The sequence below is a fragment of the Lynx canadensis genome, chromosome B1, assembly GCF_007474595.2.
Source record: "Lynx canadensis isolate LIC74 chromosome B1, mLynCan4.pri.v2, whole genome shotgun sequence".
In the NCBI taxonomy this organism is placed as follows: domain Eukaryota; kingdom Metazoa; phylum Chordata; class Mammalia; order Carnivora; family Felidae; genus Lynx; species Lynx canadensis.
In genome coordinates, this window is record NC_044306.2 from 170,485,941 (window position 1) to 170,511,169 (window position 25,229).

The following is a 25,229-nucleotide window of genomic DNA, read 5'->3' on the forward strand; positions in this document are numbered from 1 at the left end:
CCACACTGCGTATTGCTGCCTTCTCGCCCAGAGAAGATGGCTGTTGTTTTTGCAGGCTACACCCAATCGCCTCTCAAATCCTGATTCCTTTCAGCTGGGTGTGTGAATTCTGACCTTATTTGGCAAGCCCTTGGCCGCATGAGAGCTCAAATATGATTTCCGTGGTTCACAAAGCACTAAGTTAAAATCTACTTCTTGGCCTTGGAAAAATTAACCAGTTGCACGATTTCTCCAGAAGCAGGCAAGTGAGCCATTCCAGTGACTTAATGCTCTTTGTCCTAGCGTTCTGTAGCCCCACTTACACTGGAAGGAAAGAAGTATGAGATTCTCCTTTTTAAAATAAAACCCCATTGTTGTATGCTAAACGAGGTTGAGAAGAAAAACTACAAGAGTGAATGTTGACCAGTGGAATGCAGAACAGAGAGGACGCTGGCAACCTGTGTGAGCCAGCATTATAAAATGACTAAGAATCACATACCCACCAGCACATCCGTATTCCAGGATTGCCATATTTTCAAGCTGAAAAGAATGAGGACTGCCATAGCCTCTTAACTGGTCTTAAGGCCTCTATTTTTCCTAATCCATCCCTAGTTGGCCACCAGTACACTTTCTGGAATGTAAATCTGATCCTGTTCCTCTTCTAAAACTCTCCTCCAAATAACCTTGCCTTTGGCAACCCTGCACATAACACCCAGACCCTTCCATTTCCATTCCCTACCAGCTTTTCCAGCCCCATCTTTTTTCCTAACTTACTACTCAGAGTTGAGACTACTGATCCAATTTCATCCTTAGAACAATCCTACTAAATTAGTAGTCTGTAATCACTACCACACCTCGCTTCACGTATTATTTCCATATTGTCTGAATGGCAACGTCTCAAGTACAATATGCTTTTGCATACTTTCTGCCTTTGCACATGTGATTTCTTCTGTTTAGAATTCCTTTGCCCATCCTTCCCCCACCCTGGCTCAGCCTTAATTCCTCATTTAAGGTCAAGTGTTAACTCATGTGGGATTGGGTTTTTGAGCCACCCAGACTAAAGAAGGTATCTCTTCCCCATGTGTCTCTTTTGTACCTGCAGAAAATGTTTTGTTTACTTTTAAGGTAGCATATAGCATATGTAATATGATCATTTGGGGAGAACACTTTTTCTCTGACGGTAGCCCTGTATTACAGTTAAGAGATTTTTGTCTGCAGTTTGGGATTGCAAGAAGAGAGAATTGGGACCAGAGGATCTGAGGTCAGGCTAAGAAAGAATGGTCAGATTTGGACAAGGAAATATCCAGAGCAGTCAGTCAGGGTGGAACCCAGTGCAGAAATGGGCTGCTCACAGCATTCTACACCAGGGGTCTGCAAACTCCAGCACAAGGGCCAAATGCACCCACTGCCTAGCTCTGTAAATCAAGTTTTATTGGAACCCAGCTACACCCACTTGGTTACACATGGTCTTTGGCTGTTTTCATGCCACGACAGAATTGAGCAGTTGCAGCAAGCCCCAAACCCTACAATATTTACCCTCTGTCCCTTCACAGAAAAATGTTGTCAAGCTTGCTCTAAAAAAGCAGTTGTTGTAGTGAGGTCCTCAAACCCAGAGCATGTTACCATTGCACATTCCCAGGCTTCACCTCAGACCTACTCGATGAGAAATCTGTGTGTAATAAGCCCTTCAGGTGACTCTGAAAACCACCACTCTAGATTCCTGGCCCCATGGCTAATTACTCGGGGCTTGATGATAGCCAGGCAGCCGGGGTCTAGGAGAAACAGATACCAGTAAAAGGAAAGGAGGTACAATGAGAAAACAAGATGAGGGGGAATCCAAAGAAGAATCTCTAAGGGTACATTCTAAAATAAAAATTCCTGCAGAAGGAACCCACTGTTGTATCCCACCCTCTTGCCCAGAAGTACCTGCCCAGAGTATGTCTGTGAAAGATGAGGGCAGGTGTGTGGGGGTGCTTGGAGAGGAGCCAGTCCCAAAATGGGATTCCCGGAGCCTTCCAGTGGAAACAAATAGGTACCCTTAGCAGGAGTGGCTCTGGACCGAGTCTGAAACCCATTCAGAGAAACAAAGTTATTACCAAAGACTGAAGAACAGATACAAATGTTTATTTTTTTTTTTTTAATTTTTTTTTTTCTTCAACGTTTATTTATTTTTGGGACAGAGAGAGACAGAGCATGAACGGGCGGGGGCAGAGAGAGAGGGAGACACAGAATCGGAAACAGGCTCCAGGCTCTGAGCCATCAGCCCAGAGCCCGACGCGGGGCTCGAACTCACGGACCGCGAGATCGTGACCTGGCTGAAGTCGGACGCTTAAACCGACTGCGCCACCCAGGCGCCCCAGATACAAATGTTAAAAACCTAATGATTTGAATAAAATCCTAACTCCTTTAATCTCAGTTTTACTTCTTGTTCGCTGCCTTTGGGTATTTATTGATTCCTGGGACTTTGTTCGTACCGACGTAGCTCAACTGTACCTCTGTTTGACCCTAATTTGCTCAACCTCCCCAAAGCTATTAACTGAATTAATAAATGTAAAGCACTTAGCAGTGTCTGGTACATTCTTTCTAGTAAGGAAATATTTCATCTTCCTGGTCACAATCTTATTTCATACTGAAATATAGGTTATTCTAGTATTTATCTATATTTACTCTAGGAGGAAAACTTTGCTTACCAGCATTCTGTCTTTGTCTTTAAAGAAGCTTCCGCCAAATAGTCCATGTTGTAATCTGAAGCCTAAATTGTTTTTTGAGTTTGATTATTAAACTTTTTATCATTTAGGAACATTATCACAAACTTTTTAAAAATACAAAGAAATCTAAGTACTAACCAAACATTTGCACATGGTAATAAGTCATTCTGAGGTTCTGTTATTTGGCAAAATATACAATGAATGGGAAAAACATAATTTCTAAATCCATCATGATACATTTTACCATACAGGTTTTAAGTACTCTGCATGAAGGCTTTTATCTTGACTAGGGTTGAAATTTTACAATTATGTGCCTTTTAAAATTCCGCCTACTTTATGAACATCTGAAAGAGAAAATAAGATTGTGGAGGGCTTTACTGGGTGAATAAATATTATTTCATGATTTTTCAGTGATAATTAAATCTACATTATGTCAAAGAGTCCTCAACCTGAAACCTTTATAACTTTTGGCATAGTGACATTTTGAAAGTAAAATTAGTGTTGGACTTTTTTTTTAATTCCATAAATGCCAGGGGAATTTTATCATGTTTCAACACTTGCTGAATATGTAATTCCCATAGTGCACATTAGTGGCCATCTGTGTAAGGTAATACATGTTTGGGATGAAATTGATTACGGCTTAAACACTCCTGTGTTATGATCAGGAAAAGCACGCAAAGTTCACATCTTTTTTTCTAGTGGTCATTATGTAGCTAAAGATATTAATTTCCAGGGGCAAACAGCCTATCACTCAAGATCTTAATCTCACAATAAATGACACCAGGGCCAAAGGAAAGGAGGCTATGGGGCCTTCCACTAAAATTAGTTAACACTGTGCTCCAGGAGCTCTTAGGATAAAAGAAAAAGTAACAGGCTTGGGGACACGGTTTTTCTTTTGTAGGCTTCAGGGTAGACCCACTGCAATTTTGCTGCATATTCAGAACTGTTTCATTACCCTTTTGAGAAAATCCTGTTATTAGAGCCACCAACACACCCCAGGTTAGCCTGCTTGTAATTTTTCTTCGCATGCTCATTGCAGGCCCTGCCTCTTTAGTCCTTTATATTATTTTTGCCTGGTTTAAAGAATGTCTCCTTTTCATCTGTGCAAAATCAGATGCTTTCCTTCCTTCAAATATGGCTTCAATGTGATCTCACCCATGCAGTTATTTTGTTTTTATTAGATTCGTGCATGGTAATGTATGCCTGTAGACTTCTTGAGCTCGTTTCTCCCCTTGGAGCTACAAGATACACAAATACACTTGTTTATGTATTTCTAATGAATGCGTTCACATCTTGACTCTCCCATTATCTAGTTACCTCAGGGTTTTGTGAGACATTACCAGAAAATAATTTTTTAGTTTAGAAAATTTTAAGAGCTCGTATTACTGAACTGTCCCCCACGATCGTTAAAAAAAATCTTATCATGCTTTCTGTGGATTATTTGACATTTGAACACAGGTATATTCTGATCTTCCCTGGGATGTGGGCCAGGATGATTTAGCTGCAGATGCCCCGAAAGTAGCTGAAAGAATGGATAGAGTCATTGTCTAAACGTTGAAATATAGCCATTGTGATGTTGGCATAGTTGATGCTGAACTGTACTTCCTTTGTGTTCTTGAACTTCTTGATGATAATTATTCATCAGGTTATGATAGATTTCAAATCTGCTTCCCATTAAAGATAATAAAATAATACTATCTCTTTAAAGAAGGGAATTTGCCTTCCTGTCTTACATATTATAAACTAAGAAGTCATGCGCCAAGAGTATCTAATAGCTGTATAATGTATTTGGAATATATTGAAAAGAATGTAGTCTAGACTGCAACAGTACTGGATAATATCTAGATTTCGGAATCTTTCTTAACTTTTTTTTTGTCATTCACTCAGCAAACACTGAATGCTGACTGCCAGTGTTCCAGAGATACAGTGTAAAGGTGAACAAGATGTGGTGCCTCCTCTCGAACAAAACTATGGGTCGTACATTGAAACAGTTAATCTGAATATGGTACATTGAAATGAGTAAAGACGAGCAAAGTTCTGTCAGAGCACCGTAGAGGAGAAGACTTGTGTTAGAAGTACGGCTTCAAGGAAGCAGTTAACTTTTGAGACTGGCCTTGCAGGATGAGCTGGGTTTCCCCAGGCAAAGCAGTGGAGGATGTGTGTGCCTCTGTATACGTACATGCACACAAAGACACATGCACGTATACATACACACCTGTGCACATGCACGCCCAGCTATATTTAAGCATTGTGGCAAAGACTGTTGGCTGGCTAATTTAACACCCGTTCCCATCCTTTTCTGTCTTGTCATCCCACTATCGAGGCTGGAAAAGCTCAGTACTGATAGTGAAGCATGGCCATGGAAATATAAATAAACAAAAATGGCCATGTTTGGAAATCTGCTAGGGACTTTTAGAAACACTTTTGCTTTCAAGTAAGAGATGGATACAGTTGCCATTGCCCCCTTATTCTTGTCTTCAGTTGTGGCAGTGATAATTATAGCTGTGGCAGCCACCTTGAGACATTGAGAAAGTCTTGGAAAGTGACTTGAACTATCAGTCTAATGCCTGTAACTGGCTATCCCAATACTACTTAGGGAAGGAAAACCAAATCTTCATTTAAGCCATTGTTAGACTTTTTCTATTATAGCCAGAAGCATTCCTAAGTAATATACCCATAAGCCCTCTCTCACTCACTCATGTTTGCTTACATATATTTTAACCTTATTTCTTTCCCATGCCTACCAAGACTTAGGACTAATTTTAAACTTACACTTTGGTAAATAGTAAGCAGAACTTAATGTTAGGAGAAAGAAGATGGAATGCTTTCTTTGTTATTACCAGTTTAGACACTATCCTTAGCACTTCATTTCCCTTATATCTATACTGTCCCTGTCTGGTGTTTTAAAATAAAAATGAAGGCAAGAAGGGAGAAACAGCTTGAAAAGAAAGATAAATGTTGATGTAGAGGATCATCCTGGTGGTTAGGTTACAGGGAAAATCCAAGAATCAGTTGATTGTGGCTTAGTTTGTCAGTTTGCATTCTTATGTATTTAGGACCAAGAACCATCCCCTGTACCTCTGTAGTGAGCCAGGTTTCCCTAACAACCAAAGAGTTGTTCTCATTGTTCCTCTATTTAGGAAGATGAGAGTAGAAACCATTCTTCTTTCTGAGTGATTAGAAGAGCTTTCTGCAGAACATATTATGTTCGGTCTTGTATGAAACATACCAACTAGTGAGCAAGCAATCTTTAATGGACTCTGGCCTTCCACAGCACAAATATGGAGTAATGTGATAATTACCCAACCTATTCTTTCTTACAGAGACTGATGCTGTTTCTTGGTTTATTTCTCTCTTCCTCAGCATTTCTAATTGTCTGCTATGTGTACGTTTTCTGACACTGCATCAAATTATAATTTAATTGCATAAGCATTTATTTTTTCATAAGCATTTATTCCTACTCTTTTTCAAACAGATCGTGAACATTGCTTCTTTGCTGTGTTGATCTTCCATAGTTTTTGTTGTTGTTTTTTTGCAGCTGCCTGCTCGTCTTTAACTCCCTTTTGATTTCTCCCTTGTGTGTGGCTTTTTGTTTCATTTTTTGTTTTTGTAAGAATCGGTTGCCTACCTTAGGAGTAAGGTAATATAGGTATCTTCAGTTTCATGTCAAAGTACTGGATTAAAGTCAGGGATCCTTAAGAGAAAACTCAGTGGGATACTTGCAATTTACATCAAAGTCTACATATTACCATTATTCTCTGAAAACATATACATACTTTAGTTCTTAAAGAATCTAAATGGGTTTTCTTCTTAAAATTTTTGCCACTCATTTTCTCTAGAATCTTCAGCTACTTGGAGCTACAGCCATTGAGGATAAATTACAAGATCAAGTGCCTGAAACCATAGAAACTCTCATGAAAGCAGACATCAAGATCTGGATCCTTACAGGGGACAAACAAGAAACTGCCATTAACATTGGTAATTAACCTAATTCAACCTTTAAATCGTAATGCTTTTTAACAGTTTGACGTATTTTAGAAGATAAATTTGAGATATTTCAAGATTTGAAAGATTTGGTTTTGTAAGATTTCCATATTTATAATATTGTTGGGCTTATCGGTTCATTTATGGTCCCAATGTCCCTTTAAATTTGCAGTGGTTGTATATACCTGCAAACCTCAGCTCTTGCAATCACAAAGTAACCCTCTCTCACCTTTCTATCTCTGCCTCCCCCCACCTTCCATCCATAATTGACACATGTAGATAACATGTCCGCAGTTGTCTGTGAAAGTCTGGAGATAGGGACTGTGGCAGACTCGTGTATCGGCACTTGTTTATGTGACCAAAGGTTATTTCTGAGATGGGAGGTAATGTTGCCAGCTTTCATTCATCCTGCAATCGTGTCATTTTTCACAAAGATTTTATTAGTCAGCTCATGTCGCCATAACAAAATACCACAGATTGGGTGGGTTAAACAACAGGAATTTATTTCCTCGCCGTTCTGGAAGCTGGAAAGTCCAAGATTGTCTGCAGGTTTGGTTTCTCCCGAAGCATCTCTTCCTGGCTTGCAGATGGCCGCCTCCCTACTGTGTCCTCAGCTGGCTCTCTTCTGCGGGTACACACTCGTGGTGTCTCTTTCTCGTCTTATAAGCACACAAGTCCTATTGGATCATGAACCTGCCCTTCTGACCTCGTTTAACTCAATCTTCTGGAAGACCCAATCTCCAAACATTATGGGTTCAGGTTCCAACATGTAAAACTAAGGAGACACAACCCTGTGCATAACAGAGGTCTTACTGAGAAGAAAGTTGGTATTTGGTTTAAGGCCCGTATACTAGTAATATGCAAGGAAATGTCACTCTTTTTTTTTTTTTCTTCCAAATTCGGTAATAATAGTTTGCCTGAGCACTGTAATCCCTGACATAGATTCAACCTCTGGATATAAATCCTATGAATTACATCCAAAACTCTACCAAAGTGGAAGAAACCATTCAAAGGTATTGACAGCATGAAATCACATTTTTAGAAAGTCTGTATCAAGTATCATTATTTAAGAAACATTTCGCTAGTACTCCTTTTAGAAATTTTAGTAATCGCAGCATTCTGTAAATATAAAACTACAACAGAGGGGCGCTGGGTGGCTCAGTCGGTTGAGTATCTGACTTCGGCTGGTCACGATCTCGCGGTTTGTGGGTTCGAGCCCTGTGTCAGGCTCTATGCTGACAGCTCGGAGCCTGGAGTCTGCTTCGGATCCTGTGTCTCTGTCTCTCTCTGCCCCTCCCCCACTCGTGCTCTGTCTCTCTCTGTCTATCAAAAATAAAAAAGAAATGTAAAAAAAAAACAAAAAACTACAACAGATTTATAGCAAATTGCTGGAGGTAGAGGACAATTAATTTTTAAAAGATGCTAGTATAAGTGTAAATCCATAAGCCAAACAAATGGTTAATTTTGATTACAAAAAGTATCACTGGTGTTAGACACAAATGGAAAGATGATGTACAAGAATACTTTAGAGTTCGGACACCTGAAAAACAGAAATAGGCTGAACAAAAAGCATGATGACAGCTAGAGGAAGACTGTAGGGTGGCAAAGAGTGATATGTGAGGAAAATAAGTGCTGCTGAGAACAATTGAGGGACGGAGCCATTATGACAGTTCCTATGAAGAGTATGGAGGTGGCGTTTGGTAACATTTAACTTCTGGAGTCTTGGGCCATAATCTTTGGGGTCTTTTTCCTAGGATAAAGTAGGTGAGATCCATTCATTTCATTCATACAGCAAATGGGCATTACACAGAAGGATTCAGTTTTAAATCAGGAGGTCAGGAAGAACTCACTGAGAGGATGACCTTTGAGAAATGACCTAAGAGAGGAAAGGGAGCTTGTCGTTGGATGATTAGGGAAAGCTGTCTTCTGTTCTAAAAAGAGCAGAAATGCAAAGCGGGGAGCAGGAGAGCAGGTCAGCCACATGACAGGGCCTCCCAGATTGCTGTAAAGGCCTTGCATTTACTCCGAGTGAGATGGGAAGCCACTGGACGGTTCTGAGCAGAGGAAAGATGTGGACCGACTTTCCTGCAAGAACGGTCAGTCTGGCCACTAGGCTGGCTGAGAATGAGCTGGGAGGGAAGCAGGTGTGGAAGCAGGGAGACCAGTGAAGAGGCTGTTATATCAATCCAGGTGAGGCATGTTGGTTACTTGGACCTGGATGGTAAAGTGAAAGTGGTGAGTAATGGCTGGAATATGTATATATTTTAAAGGTAGAGCCCACAGGATTGACTAATTGATTAGATGGGAGGTATGAGAGAAAGAACGGACTGGAGCATAATTCCAAGGCATCGTAGCTGCTGTGATTGAAGGATTGAATTGCCATTAACCAAAATAAGGAAGACCGAGGGGAAGCAGGTTTTCTGGGAGGAGATCAAGAATCCAGTTTTGAGATATGTTAAGTTTGAGATGCCTGTTTTACACCTAAGTGTCTGCTCTTACATAGGCACTGGGATATGAGAGTCTGGAGTTCAGGAAAGAGCTCTAAGTAGGAGATATGAGTTCCAGAATGGTCACTGTTTTGATGGTATTTAAAACCATTGTATCTGGGCACCTGGGTGGCTCAGTCAGTTGAGTGTCTGACTCTTAATTTCGGCTCAGGTCATGATCTCACGGTTCGTGAGTTCAAGCCCCACATCAGGCTCTGCACTGACAGTGCAGTGTGGAGCCTACTTGGAATTCATCTCTCTCTCTCTCTCTCTCTCTCTCTCTCTCTCTCTCTCTCTCCCCTCTGCCTGCACACTCTCTCTCTCTGTCTCTCTCTCTCAAAATAAAAAATAAACATTTAAAAATATATATATATCGAAAGAGATCACAAAAGGAGTAAGGTAGATGATACTATTTTAAATGTGATGGTAATATTTTAAACACCAGCCAGCCGAGTTGCTTGTTTTTCTCCAGCCAAGTTCAGCTGTACACAAATGGGTTCTGAGTAGGCAGTGTCAGTTTAACCAGCAGGTGATTTTGCCCTGCTGCAAGTACAGCAAAGCGAGGAAAGACAGGACGGTAGAGGATATGACAGTAGTCCAAGGGCAGGGGGACAGTGGTGGGATCCACGGTCCACAAGATAGCCAGACAGCCTTTAGCACCCTTCTCCAAAAACAGCCATCTCCTCATGTTGGTCATCATGAAGGATGTTCCATATAAGTGTGGTGCTTTTCAGGACATTGAGAGTCACTACCACGTTCTCTTTCCATACTTGTTTCTCAAGACAGCTTTAACTTGCCAAATATTATCCTTGTAGCCCTCCTATAACAAGCAAGAGCATTTCTTTTTTAACTTCTGCAAACCTGGAAAACAACTATCACCGGTCCTAATAAAATAGATAAAGCTTTAGTTTTGTCTAATAAAATAGATTAAAAGTAAATAAAATTTGATATTTTTACAGTATTATCACTTTAACATCTTCGCCACTGCTCTGTAGAGAAATGAATTATATCAATTAATCTACTCTATGTTTGGACATAGGACACTCCTGCAAACTTTTGAGGAAGAACATGGGAATGATTGTTATAAATGAAGGCTCTCTTGATGTAAGTAAAATTATCTTTTAAAAAAAATTCCTTTAATAACTTAACCATCTTGTTATATTTTATTTTATATTCAAATAGCTGTAAAAATATTTGATCTTCCTTAGGTTAAAAGAGATTTATTACTCTTGCTCTGCTGTAACATAATGCATATTGTTTTGAACCACATTGTTGTAAATAGATCCCAGCTTTATGTCCATGACAGCTAAAAGAAGTTGCTAAATGATTTGCTTGATGGTGTGAGACAAAACTTTTTCTGCTTTGCAGAAGCATTATGTCAGGAGGTTACTGAGTGACTGCAATTTGTTCATGTCTACCTGGGAATTTTGTATGTTAAACATTTAATATCTTCTTTAGCTTCCAGTGTTAATGTGTATTTTGCTTCTCTTAAAAAAAAATTATCTGTGAAACCTATTGGACAGCATGAAATCACCATTCCTAAAAGGAAAGCCACATTGTTTTTTTTAATGTCCTAACTTCTGGGCTGAAATATAAATTCCTTTTTTCATGGCTGTGATCACACAAAGTTATATTTGGGAAAGGGGGAAAGATTTGTGAGGTGTACCGTGTAAAATAGAAGTTAACCCAAAAAAATTTTTTTTAAATATGCAGGTCAAATGACCTGTTAAGAATTTTAAAGTAAAAAGGTGACTGTTTGTAACTTAAGGTGGAAGACAGAACAGGGGAGGTGACTATACAACTGCTTGAAATAGACATTGTGACGCAAAGGGCAGAGAAAACCTGATAATTAAGGACGTGGGTGAAGCCGAGAGGACAGGTATGCAGAAAGGATGGTGAAGAGGCAGACATTTAGTAGAAGTCAGGTGGCAAACGGAAATTACAGGTCAGAAGTATTTGACTTCCGGTTTTTAAATTGGAATGACGATCTCTTCATTATTTGTCCTCAAGACAATCCTTGGGATCCTTTTCCCTTTCTTGTGAAACTTTTGAGAAACTTGTAACCTAAAGAATAATACTTGATTTTTAAACCATGAAAGTTGGTCACATCTTTATTAATAAGCACATTGTGTGAACCACGCTTTAATCCTAAAAACACCTAAAATCCTAAAATCCTAAAAACAACCAAAAAAACAAAAAACAAAAAACAAAAACACCTAGCCTGTGGTTGGAAGAATGTCCTTTTTATTTATTCATTCAGCAGGCCTCTGCTAGGCTCCGAGGACACACCACTGGGTAAGCACTCAGCAGACTCTGCCACTTAGGGCTCACAGTTGTCTCTGTTCCCCACCCGTCATATTATTAATTTTGGGTTTACTCAAGTTACAGTGTTATGAAAAACCAGAACTAAGATAGCCATACCCTTCAAAAGCTTACAGATAATAAGGGAAGTAAAATGCATATAAGTAACAGTACCAAACAGATGCATAGATAAGGTGGATATATTGCTATGACACAATTGTGAGGCTTGGAAGTGTTTATAAAGTAAGCGACCCGTGAGTTAGATGGAGATGAGTGGTTGAGTAATGGAGGAATCCTTGAATCAGAAAGTTAATACATGTAAGTTCAACGTATATTTGGGGGCATAAAAGAGGAACACTGAACTTAAAAGGCTGTAATTGTCTGAAGTATTTTGTTTGAATAAATGCAGGTACATAGGGTAAAATCCAGGTTACAGAAAGGGACAGGTACAAGCGTTACAAACTGAGTCTCCCATCCTTACACCCACGCTACCCAGTTTATCTCCCTAGGAACAACCGCTGTTCCAGTTTCCAAGTGTTCATCCCAAGATACTCTGCCATGTCTGAGGGATATTTGTGTATATCTATGTGCACATGCTTTGTTATTGAACACAAATTACAGCACACTATCCATGCTACTTTATACCTTGCTTTTGTCTCTTAATATTATCTTAGCAGTTGTTCTCCAATAATGTATGTGAAGCTACCTAATTCTTTTTAAATGGTGACACAGTATTCATAAGGAAACGGCAAAGAAATGACAGTGGGGGGTGACTGTCATTAAAACTGGAAAGATAGTCTCAGGTCAACTGTGGAAAGCTGGGCCAGGTTTGAGAATTTGCCTCCACAGGTAAGGGAAGCAACTTCATCAGCCCTTTAAGAGAGGTATGATGTGTCAAAGCAACCGACCATAGACAAGTGTGGAAGGCTGGAGAGTCATGGGGTGCAGGCAGCAGGCCAGGATAAGAGTTAGGTAAGAGGGGATGGGGTGCCATTGCCATCCATGTTATGGGAGAGAAATTCAGGGAGACTTCTCCCATGTGGTCCCTGGAGAAAGAGGAAGCCATCACGAGTGGCTCCAGAACTGGGCCATGGTTGTTCACAACATTACAAGAGCCTCCATGGAAGCATTTTCCTAGTCCCTGTAGACGTGTAGGCCTTTGTCAGCAACATGGGTTACAGGTAGTAGATGGTTTTTCTGACACTTGAAAGAAGTCAGAGGTGAGACCTCTGACGTCAAAGCAAAAGCATGTCAAGCCATGCTTGACCTGTCACATGATCCTTTTTGTCTGGATGTAAGCTTTCATCTTACGTAGCTTACGACAGCAATGCTTCTTGTTTTCATCTCTTTCATAATTTTTCTCCAACTGGGATGAGCACGTTCTTTTTGTGTTGCGGGTATCGAGTGATAGAACTAGTAATCTCAAGAATAAAAAAGTAAAGGGAAATACCAAAGATAGTCAGCGTGCTGCATCATGTATTGTTAAGCCAATGGCATTTACTTGCATTTTGGAGTTTTCAGAGTGGCAACCCTAAGACATAACTGCCTCAAGGGGTACCTGCACTCCCTATTTCTACTGGACCAAACATAGCTAGGACTCTCAAGGGAATACTCAATTTCAGGAAAGCAGGTCTGTGTCTATGTATTTTGGTTTGCCAGCCTCTCTCAATGCCCAGCAGACTGCCTACCCCATAAGTACTCCATAAACACTTGAGAATTAAGTCACAGAGTAATTTTCAATTAAGGGTTTCCCTTTAAAAATAATATTGTATATCAGTTTTAAATTTGGCAGTAATCGATCTTACCTGGTATTTTTAAAGTAAAGTAGTTAGAAAGGTTCTTAGCAATTCAGGTGACAGTGTGGTGTGGAAGATCGTAGGCAAACCCTGGCTGACGGATTAGCACTCACTTATCCAGCTCTGGACCGCCATGCATTCTCTCCCTGCTGGTAGGGGCAGGCTGTTCTCCCAGGGAGTTAAGTGGTGACTTTACAAATCTGGCCGTTGGGGTCAGACCCTCTCTGGTGCACTCATTTGCTTCTCAGCAGGAAAGGACACATCACTTTGCATAGCTCCTTCAGGTCTTGTGTCCTAAAATCCACAGCTGAGATTTCAAGGAAATCATGAGATGTGCTAGAACACCTGCAGATAAATCATTATTTATTTTCCATTGTCACGGAAAAGAAAAGCATCCTGTGTGTTCACATTGTACTGATGAGGATACACTATGGGATTCCCATTCCATCAGCACAAACAAATAATTAACATTTAAGCAATAAACTTAGTAGGAACGTAATGTCTCAGGAAATAATACAACAGTAAATAGATTGTGGGTATATGTTTCATCAAGTGGCAGTTTTAACGAACGCACTTAAATTATTCCATTAAATGTTACAGTTCTGCCCTATTCTGAATGTGGGACCCTGGGCAAATTGAAATTAGGTAACCGCTCTGAGCCAATTTTGCTGCCTGCAAAGCAAGGATAATGTTACCGTTGGCACAGGACTGCCATGATTAGTACAGGGCATGGCACGTACGAGAAAGAGATATTATAAAATTTTGTAGAAAAATATTATTTCAGTAGCCTGCAAGTTGTTTTGCATAATGACCATTTTTATTATGAAAGATACATTATTCCCCCATCTTTTCATTTTTTTCCTAAGCAAGATATAAATGTGGATCTTCTTTTGCAGAAGTGATACCTAGTGCTATGAACTGTGCAAATTTTATACCAAGATACTCCTAATACTGTTAACATTTTAAAGTTGAATCTTCTTTTTCAACTTGTATAAGTAAACTATTATATTTGAGGTTCTTGAGTTTCCAAATAGAAAAGACTTTTTCCTGGCAATCACAGTAAAGGAATTTTTTTGTCTTCCCATAATCTAGCGCATGTCCAAAAAAAAAAAAAAAAAAAGTTATTTGGATTTCTAATTTTCTCATTTTGAGTTTCAGTACAGTTATCTGTGTTGAAAAATTAATGGCCATTCAGCATTTTTAAAACCTTTAAGTAAATATATAAAACCAAACCACAGTTGAAAATACAGAATGAAAGTCTTGCTCCACAGATCTGATAGGGAAATCTGACGGGCTTTTCTGTATCTGCCCATTCCTGGCTTCCTTCATGGCAAGAGCGGTCTCCCCTGACAGCAGCTGCCCGGAGCACAGCCGGGTGCTTGCACCCAGTTACCTACCAAGCTACCATTTAACATTGACATTGTCAGCAAAAGAGTTTGTTAGGAACTTTGATCATGTTTTTCTCTTAGTTTAGAAAGTAAGAATTTCATGGGTCCACGCCATTAAGAATCCTCTGAAGTTGGGGGCTCCTGGGTGGCTCAGTCGGTTGGGCAACTGACTTCAGCTCAGGTCATGATCTCACAGCTCGTGAGTTCAAGCCCTGGGTCAGGCTCTGTGCTGACAGCTCGGAGCCTGGATCCTAGTTCGGATTCTTTGTCCCTCTCTCTGTCCCTCACCTGCTCACACACTGTCTCTGTCTCAAAAATAAACTTAAAAAAATTTTTTTTCTAAAGAATCCTCTAAAGTTGATCAAAATCTATTAGATATTTGTAATAAATTGATCATTTGGGTAATATACTTATATAATTTTTTACTGTGCTACTTTGAATCACTTTATTAGAAGTTCTGACTGTGTTCGTGGTATGAGACATTTCTTTAAGGGTCTGCAAAGGCAGGAATTTCAAATTCCTGGCATGAAGGGTATATTGTACTTCTTCTGTAATTCCTTAGCAATGCCCAGGAAATATGGACCATTATCATAACCATGATTATTATTATTTCTTTTAGCATTATTATTCCCGGGGCTGGGGGGTGGGGGGCAGACATCCCACTTCTCAGAAACCCCTTCCACTTAATGACCTAGCTTGAAGGGATTCTTCTAGCATCGCTTTTATATCTTTAATTTGTCATGATTTGTTCAAAGTCTGTCTGCTAAAACTGGAAATGTCTAAAAATGTGAGCTAAGAACTAGGGAATCTCAATTTGTCTTTAGCTCCCAGTATCTAATTAAGGCCTTTCAAAATGTACAAAAAGCTCTCTACATCCAGATTCCACTGTTCTCATCTGTCAAGTCTAGGGTGAATGGGAGGGACCATAATTTCTTAAGCCATTAACTCTATAGGTGCCAGAACAATCTTTCTGAGCCTCACATAATATACCCTTAACCTTGATCTCTCCTTCTTATAGCATTTCTTTTACGTGGACAGTTGTTGGATGTGTCCTGGGAGGTAGGGCTGGATCTTAAATCCATTTTCCTTTCTACTGTCTGGCTTCCTAGGAAACAAAAAAGAGCAGGAGAAAAGTATTACTATATATTTATTGAATTATCAGGAATGATGGTTAAATATGTATGTAGAGAGCTTGGAGAAATAATTTCCTACACTCATAGTCAAAAGGCTTCCAGTGTTTTCCAGTTGAACTCCCGAGAATCCCTGCCAACCTGTCCTGGAGATCACCCGGGCAGTTTTTCTAGGTAGTCTATGCTGCTGTAGACATTCACATTCAGCCTGATGAGGAGTCAGCACCAAGTATATGGGAAGTAGTGAATGGATCCCAAAGGAAAATGCAGCTTTCTGACTTTTTGTGAAAAGAGAACCCTGCTACCCCTGCGGGATAGTTCCAGTCCTAAGAAAAACGCTAGCTTAGGTTTATGAAGCTTATTTTTTGTACTAGGTACTGGAATAAGGACTTTATAGGAACAATCACACTTAAACTTGACAACATTAGTAGGCAGATACCATTATGCCCATTCTAAAAGTTCACCTTGACCTCCAGTGCTAATTAGCATTTGAGGATGTATCAAAGTACTTGGATTCCGGAGTCTAAGCAAATAGATTTTTCTGGGCTTCAGCTGCCAGCTACTCTTATAAAACAAAAATAGTAATAATATCCATCTATGGGGTACATTGTGCGGATTAAATAAAACAGTACCTTTTAAATACTTGTAAACAGCAACCAAGATTTGGTAAGCACTTAAAAATATGGACCATTATCATAACCATAATAATTATTATTTCTTTTAGCATGATTATTCCTGGGGCGTGGAGGGGGAGGGGCATCTTCTTGCCAGCTGCTGTAAGAGGTGATTTGATTTGATTTGATTTTAAAATATTTATTTATTTTTGAGAGAAAGAGCAGGGGAGAGGTGAAGAGGAAGAGAGAATCCCAAGCAGGCTTTGTGTTGTCAGCTCTGAGCCCCACTCAGGGCTTGATCTCACCAACCATGAGACATGACCTGAGCCAAAATCAAGAGTCAAACATTTAACCAGCTGAACCACCCAGGTGCCCCCCTACCCAGCCCCTTAAGAGGTGATTTTAAACAGCCGTCCTTCTCACTACTTAAACGTCTCTCCTTAATTTGAACATACGACTCCCAGGTTTGATTATGGATACCAGTGTTTTTCCTCACTGATATATTATTGTACAGAAAATGAATTGTTAACCACATTTGGTATTAACAAGCCTAAGAATATATATTTTTCAACACCTTGGTAAAATAAAGCCCTTTCTGGGATTGCCTTTTTTTTTTTTTCCTAGCTGAATTTGATTTTCTAACACCGTGTAAGCCTCAAGTATAACTTACAGGACATTCATGACATAAATGGTGAGGTTGTCATCTGTATCCTTTTAAGCTCGACTTCTATGTATTACGCAGACAAACCTCACTGTTTGGAGAACCAGCCACTGTTGAATGGCCTCTGAAAGCAATCCAGAATAAGCAAGTTACTGACTTGACTCCAGAAAAGGAGGGGGGACAAAAGAGAATTGGGGCTACTTCAGGTTTTGTCTTGATGTGTCCCATGAGTCCAATACAATACATTTTGTATTGCTTTGAAAACCAGTTTAGGCAGCTTTTAAACCACACTGAGTTTTCCTCCACTGCCAGCATGGCGGCGTTAGTATTGGGAATTTTCTTTCACCATTAGCAAAGCTGTTTCAGCTTTTGGGCCTGAAAATTTTAAGATCTTAGTTTAACTTTCAAGGTGTTAATATATCCCTATCAGAAGCAAAGTTACGTTTTTATAGCGTCCCATTGCAGGATGATTGTTGAAATAGTGTCTGACACACCGCTTCCTCCAAATAGCTCTCAGCGAAGAAAGCCAACTTTGTTACTTTTGAAAGAAATGAGTTAGTAAAAAATGTAAACATTACAAAAAATGAAAAGAGCATATGAACAAATAATCTGTTCTATTTTCCCCTGATTGAAGATGCTGCCTGCCACAAGCCAAAGTGTGTGGTTGAAAAAGTTCCATCAAACACATTGTTTGGTCTCATAAAAATTAAATGTGTCCGCTTTCCTTAAACAGAACTCCGTAATCTTGGCTGCTGTGCAGAATCCTCAGTGAAATCGTTCACAAATTCATAGTATTTCTGTCTTGAGAAATTCTTCCTACCCGCAAGCCTGAATATGCTTTCTCTCTCTCCCTTTCTCTTTTTCTCTCTCTTTTCTTTTGGCTGAACATCTGAACTCCTCCAAGAGTTCCCTGAGTCCTAGAATTACAGATAAATGCTTTCTAACCCTTGTGTCCCTGCCACTCTCCCCACAGCTTGTTGACATTTGTGAGGGTAGCAGGCCATGCCTTGTGACTTTTTTTGCATCTCCACCCACTTCTTTTGATGAGTCAGTACAACCATGCAATTGACAGGTTAGAGGAAACCTACTATGTGCCAGGTGTATCTGCCTACATTAGCTCTGCTGCTCTGTGCTGGCAGAATTCGTCTCACATACAGAGACTTTGAGTTCACACAGCTAGCAAGTGCAGAATCCAGCACTTCGACCTAGACCGCTCTAAGTCCAAAACCATTTTTTTCTTTTTCTTTTTTTAAATTTTTAATGTTTTTATTCATTTTTTAAATTTTTTTTTCTTTTTTTTTTTCAACGTTTTTATTTATTTTTGGGACAGAGAGAGACAGAGCATGAACGGGGGAGGGGCAGAGAGAGAGGGAGACACAGAACCGGAAACAGGCTCCAGGCTCCGAGCCATCAGCCCAGAGCCCGACGCGGGGCTCGAACTCACAGACCGCGAGATCGTGACCTGGCTGAAGTCGGACGCTTAACTGACTGCGCCACCCAGGCGCCCCTGTTTTTATTCATTTTTGAGAGAGAGAGAGCATGAGCGAGGGAGGGGCAGAGAGAGACAGAGACACAGAATCTGAAGCAGGCTCCAGACTCTGAGCTGTCAGCACAGAACCTGACACAGGGCTCGAACTCGTGAACCATGAGATCAAGACCTGAGCCTAAGTGGGCTGCTTAACCGAGCCACCTTGGCACCCCTTTTCCTTTTGTTTTTAAATAACCATACCTTCTCCAGTGGCAGTGGAGACTCAGTCACAGGAGGAAGCATTCTGGGAGGCATCCCCCACGTTTTCTGCCTTGTCCCTCTACTTTGTTCCTACCTCCTTTCCCACTCACCACTAGGACTACAAAGCAGCTGAAAGACAGATGCTCTTCTGGAAAACTGTGGCATTTGGCCATCTTGTATTTATGGAACTCGGGAAAGACTACATTTCATTGTACTCACACAATGACTGTATGGAAGACTTTATTGAATGTACCTATGAAATAATGGAAATGGTATGGATTTGGGGTTTGCACTGAGAATATACAGCAGATAATGATTCTTCTGCATTCCTACATTAATTAATTCAAATCATTAGGAAAATGGACCCAACATTAGCTTTCTTTGTGGTTCTTTCTTTGTGGGGTAACAATTTCTCACAGGCTTCCTGGTTGTTAACTTTCTCCAAACCATTGATTTGGTAATTTGCATATTTCCCCCCCCCCCCCAAAAAAAGGCAGCTGTATGTTCTGAGCATCCTCTTCCTGGCTGAATCGAAGGCAGTATGAGAGACTGGATGTCTGCCGACCGAGTTCCTCTAGAATTCTGCCTTCTGTGTTTAAGTCACTGCCGCCACCAGAGAATATTTAATACCAAGCTCAAAATAAGTGTTTAGGAGGCTTTCAGTGGTGGTTTAAAATAATTACCATGAGAACTTGGGTAAAAGCCTTTATCCACAAAACTATTTAAATTATATAATTATATCCCCTACCTCACTCTTCCTTCCTTTCTCTGGATTTGTTTCTCTTTGCTGCGTGCCCATACCCCAACACTGAACCGTAGCCTCAGACCCAGATTCGACACTTCTCTGCCTCTCTCTCTCTAACATACCCCACGTGAGACTAGATGCCTCATAAGGAGTTATTTGCCTGATGGAACCGATCGTAATCCCACATCCCAAACCTCTGCCCAGGGGCCAAGAGCAATTTATCCAGCGCCACAATGTCCTCTTCTTACCTTCCATTTTGTGACCCCTAACCTTTCTGATGACGTGACCCTGCTGGGAGATCGGACTGTTTCCTCAGTTACAGTGTTTTATATGTATTCCCACCGTGGAAAACCCGTACCTGTGTATCAGCAAAGCATGGGAATTTTTTGTGTGTCTCTTTCCCCTCTTCATTATATTTAGCAATATGTATTGATTAAATGCATTCCCTTGGCTGCTTTCCACTAAGCAGTTCTGGAGGACCTCTTTGACCATATGTTTTTAATGATTTCACCTTCTGTCTGCCCTTATCCACTTTGGAAAAATGACTCTACATTAGTTTGGTTCTATACAAATACGTTTTTTAGGGTTATGTTCTCATATAGTCTGGGAGTTTAAAAGCACCAAAGCTTTTTAGTCAAAAACTATGTCCAAGAATGCTGGTGATTCTACTGGAATAAATACTAAATGAACCAATTATATATAAATGTAGTTTCTCTGTACTCTCAGGCATACATTCTTTACAACTTACTGCTGCCAGCAGTAGCCAGTGGAATAGTGGATATATGTGTTATACAGGCGTATATGGAAGGTCCAGTGTTCCACTGAATCAATAACACATTGTCGAAAAATAAGTAACACCCAGTGGTTTATCCATGTTGCTATTATGGGAGTCATAACTCACTCTTTAAGAACTTGCTAACATTGTCCATACTTGATATGGTCATAATGTATTATTAAGAATGTTCTTGGAATGTTCTGTTAATTTGTAATTTGAGGGTGTGAACATTTGGAAAGTGTAAAAGTAGAGAAAGAATGAAATGTTATTTGACCATAAATTTGTAAATACCTCATGGCTTAAATGATGATGAGGTGAGGCCACAAACCACAAAAACAGCTAATAAAGTATGTGTTAGTTTAAGATTCTTATATATATATTCTCTTATTTGACATTTTAAATTAACTTCTAATAGGTTTTAAAAGGTAGACCTTTAGCAAGTTAAAGTAAGGTTTTTTTCACCCCCCCCCCAGGAAATATTTATTTTTCTGCTATTAAAAAACAAAACATATCTATAAAGTTATGGTGTTATATCTTAAGAACATGCCAGCAAAGCAAGGCCTCTGTGGGTTTTTTTTTTCCTTTTACAAAAATATATATTTATTGGGGGGGGGGAATGAGAGGGGGAGGGGTAAGAGTGAGAATCCAAAGCAGGTTCCACGCTATCAGTGCAGAGCCCAATGGAGGGCTCAGTCTCATGAACCATGAGATCATGATGGGAGCCAAAATCAAGAGTTAGACGCTTAACCAACTGAGCCACCCAGGCGCCCCAGCCTGTGTGTTTTCTTTATCATTAGCTATTTTAAACCTAGTATTTATGAAGCTCATTTGCATGTTTAATGCTATTGCATGTAACTTTACATATATATATTTTGCATTCTTTATGGGAGCTTAAAGTCTAACATGTATATTGATGTGGGCATCTATACACACACACACGGAAAAACACCAAGTCAGTTTATAACTTTCAAGTTATTTTCCACTCAAGAGTTCTATCAGATTGGGACAAACTAATTTGTTAAAGAAAAACAATCTAGTTTAGTTATATAAATAGTCATCTTCCGGGGCACCTGGGTGGCTCAGTCAGTTAAGCGGCCAACTTCAGCTCAGGTCATGATCTCGCGGTCTGTGAGTTCGAACCCCGCGTCGGGCTCTGTGCTGACAGCTCAGAGCCTGGAGCCTGTTTCAGATTCTGTGTCTCCCTCTCTCTCTGACCCTCCCCCGTTCATGCTCTGTCTGTCTCTGTCTCAAAAATAAATAAATGTTCAAAAATAAATAAATAAATAAATAGTCATCATCCTACCTTATAGCAAGAGCCATATGCTGTATGTGAAGATGTGATGCTAACTTTTCTAGAGTTGAGGGCAAGACAGATTTCCAGATACTTTTCATGTGGCAGAAGTGGCTGGTAGAGTTGAATGTTAAGTGGATTGAAATAAATTGCCAGTGGAAAATTTCAAAAGGAAACTTACAATTCTCCTCATGATACTAATTGTGTTGTACTAATATTGTACAGTATTTGACACTTTGAGAATCCTTCTTTATCAGATGTTGGTACCTCCATTAAACCTAATGTCAGAGGAAGGGAAAGAACTAGTCTTTTTGGATGTCAGCTATGAGCCAAGCACTGGGTTGGGTGCTTGACTCACAATTAAAGGAGCTATTTTGTCCCTACCATAACCCTACAAAACAGATATTAACCCAATCTCATGAATGAGAAAAGTTTGATTCCAAGAAGCAAAGTAACCTACGAATAAAGATATCCATAAAGGGCAGAACAGTGACATTCTGATACCATATTATTGCCCTCTAGCTTCTGGAATGTTAGTTCTTTACAACGTGGCTTCATGATCTTGCTTCAGATGTGATCAGTGCCCAGAAGTATCTTGTGAACCCTCATGGCCACCCTTGACTTTCTGACAAAAAGAGTCCGCTTTTTTATAGCTGTGCATTTGCACATTGTATACTGATGCCTGCTTTCTCTGCATCAGTTGGTGACTTTGCACATCAGCTGACAAGTTTACAGTGGCCCAGCTTCCAGCAAATTATCTTGTTTTAGCAGAGTCGCCATCCTTGTTCAGCAAGATCCCTGCAGGTGTTTTCCTGTAGCGTTGGGTTGCATTTTGCCCTTTTTATGGGAAGCAAGTGAAAACAGAAACCTGTGGTGTTTCCACTAAACCAAGAAGTACAAGCTTCATAAACTTCAGTCCATCTGACAAGGGTGAGAGTTGTGTGTCTCCCAAGTGTGATTCATCATTAGCCCCAATCGTATGCTTATTTCACTTAACCGGTGATGAACTCATGAAGGAAAAGAATAAATCCAAGAACAATGAAATACATTGTTAAATACTGTGTCTGAAAGTCAACGTGTAATTCAGAATGTTGATATATCATTTTTTCCTTTCTGGGAATAGAATTCTCCTTAAAACATAAGTTTATCATTTGACCTGCACATACTTTAACAGATTCCCAGGAAGAAATATAAATGCCAAGTGTCTGTAGTCACCCAAACACCAACATATACTTTGTGATAAATAAATATACCTCTTTCCTTTAGCTTTTGCCATTCTGGCTTGGCCTTGCTGATGATACCCTCTGGGATGTAGGTGAGTGATGAAACATCACTTATTGTCCCTGTAAGTAACCGTGGCCCTGGTGCACAGTGTGGAAGTCACCACCATGAGGTCTGGCATATTGGAATATTTATCTGTAATCTTTACCTCATCTCTGCTAGTGAGATTTGGCCAACTAGTCTTCTAGTCAAAGGCTAAAGGCTTTTATTTTCCTTTCCTTAGGGGTATTTCCACATTCTCTATGAGGGTGTTCCTTGGATATATTCCTAAGTAAGACTGTCTATGTATAAACCTCTGAAAGAATCAGGAAAAAAAAACCAAAGACTAGAAAAATGGCTGAAAAGAGCCATTTTATGCAGTTGCTTTCTACAACATTACATTTTAGGCCATCAAAAACAGTTCTTAGGTGGCCTAGCATGTTCTTTGCACATCTGGCCTCTGGGTTCTTTAGACTGTTCCAAGCAGAGTTTTTGCCAAAATGGAAGTGACATCTTGCATGCTATGATACTTTCCAAACAAATCAGGGCTTTCAATTTGTTTCACTGTAAAATTGTGTCAGATTTCATTGTCTAGGCTCCCCTATGTGGTTTTTATCAAGGAGTTCCTTGGTAAAGGTCATGTACAAGCACTGAAAAAGATTGCCATAAAGCTACAAGTCTCTGATTTCTTAAAGTTTGTTGTTTTATTTTGTTTTATTTTGTTTTATTTTATTTTGTTTTGTTTTGTTTTGTTTTATTGCAGGGTTTTATATGAACATGTTACCTATTTTTCCAGGCTATCCCCTAAAGATTGAAACAAAACTCCGTGAAAGCCTTCTGGTCAGAGTTATCTTTATTAGGAATTCTACTGGCCTAATTATCTGCCAAACATTTTTCTTTCTTTTTCTTTTCTAAGCATATTTCTTAGAAAGCAAATAAATATTGTTTATTTGGCCCACTGTTGCATAACCTTGCTTGATCATGAAATAGCTAGTCTAGGTGTTTATTATTTGTATTAGACAATTTATATTCTATGAGACAGAAAGAGATGTTAGATCATCACTACCACCTTGTTCTCCATTTCCTCTATAAGAAGATAAGCACTTTGGGGCACCTGGGTGGCTCAGTCAGTTGAGCTTCTGACTTTGGCTCAGGTCATGCTCTCACGGTTTATAAGTTCAAGCCCCATGTTGGGCTCTGTGCTGACCGCTGAGAGCCTGGAGCCTGCTTCAGATTCTGCATCTCCCCCTCTCTCTCTGCCCCTCCCCTGCTCACACCTCTGTCTCTTTCTGTCTCTCAGTAATAAATAAAAAGTTAAAAAAAAATTACAAAAAAGTAAAATCTTAAAAAAAATATCCAAGACATTCTTGGAGTTTTATAAAACACAGGAGTTGTATACTCAACAAAAGCAATCTTCAAAATAGTCACACAAAAAATATTGTGACTTCCCACAAGGTATTCTGCAATCATTAATAATTTGGTTATTCTTTCATTACAAAGCCTTTATTTCTTTGTCAGAGGCCTCAGTCCCAAAAGGAAGAAGAGATAAATGACTATACATCGCGCTGTGTTGTAGAAGTATAAACAAGTATGTGGACAATCCAAAAGATAGTAGCACCCCTGTCACCTGGAGGATTCAGGAGCAATAGAGCCATGGTCGTTTATTCACTGTTTTTAGTTTGCAGTCCTAAAGGGAGAAAAACAGTGACAATGGAGAGAAGGAAGATGCAAGAGAAAAGTGGAGGGACCAGAGGCGAGAAAAATTCATTTCTTCCCCTGCCTCAAAAATTAGCGAGAAAAAAGTAAAGGGAAGTTTTGAGGTTGAGGAAGGAAAGTTGAGGGAATTCTTCCTGGTACAAACGTTCTCAGTAAAGCAGATAGATGTTGGCTGACGTGACGAGGGCCGAATTTGGAATCTTGGGAGAAGACAGGGTCTGGAGTAGCCTGTGGGAAAATGGAATCCAGTGGGCATGGATGAAAGCATGGATCAGTGGTAATGAGCACCCATGCAAGAGGAGAGAGCTGGAATAGAGCCTGTCCTCGTAGTGAGGTGGTTTTTCCCTTCCATGTTGTCAAGACTAAGAACCGAGGAGAGTGTTGGTTGTGGCCTAAACTGTGAATTGGCGAGGCAGGAAAGCGTGGCAGGAGGTCCAGTGGCTAAGAGCTTCTAAAGAGCTCTTGGCTGTGTGCAGGGCTTAGGGGAGGGGGAGCTGAGCTGAAGGATTGACTGGAGTGTCCATATGGGTAAGGGACACTTACCCATATGGGTAAGGGAAAGCACACAAATCCTACTTTCCCTCCCTCACCAGTATGGCTGCCGAGTAAGGTACCTGGACCCTTGCCTTGCCCCTCGCCTATCTGTGTCCCCAAATTGCCTTTACT

The 25,229-nt window shown here is 40.0% G+C and overlaps 1 protein-coding gene across 1 annotated transcript in view; it reads left to right on the forward strand.

Annotated features, from left to right (window-relative positions):
- ATP8A1 (ATPase phospholipid transporting 8A1) overlaps window positions 1-25,229 on the forward strand; it is a 231,850-nt gene that overhangs the window by 128,671 nt on the left and 77,950 nt on the right. Inside the window, 2 exon segments of the mRNA XM_030313951.1 lie at window positions 6,527-6,665; window positions 10,197-10,261. Coding sequence (XP_030169811.1) covers window positions 6,527-6,665; window positions 10,197-10,261 — 204 coding nt within the window.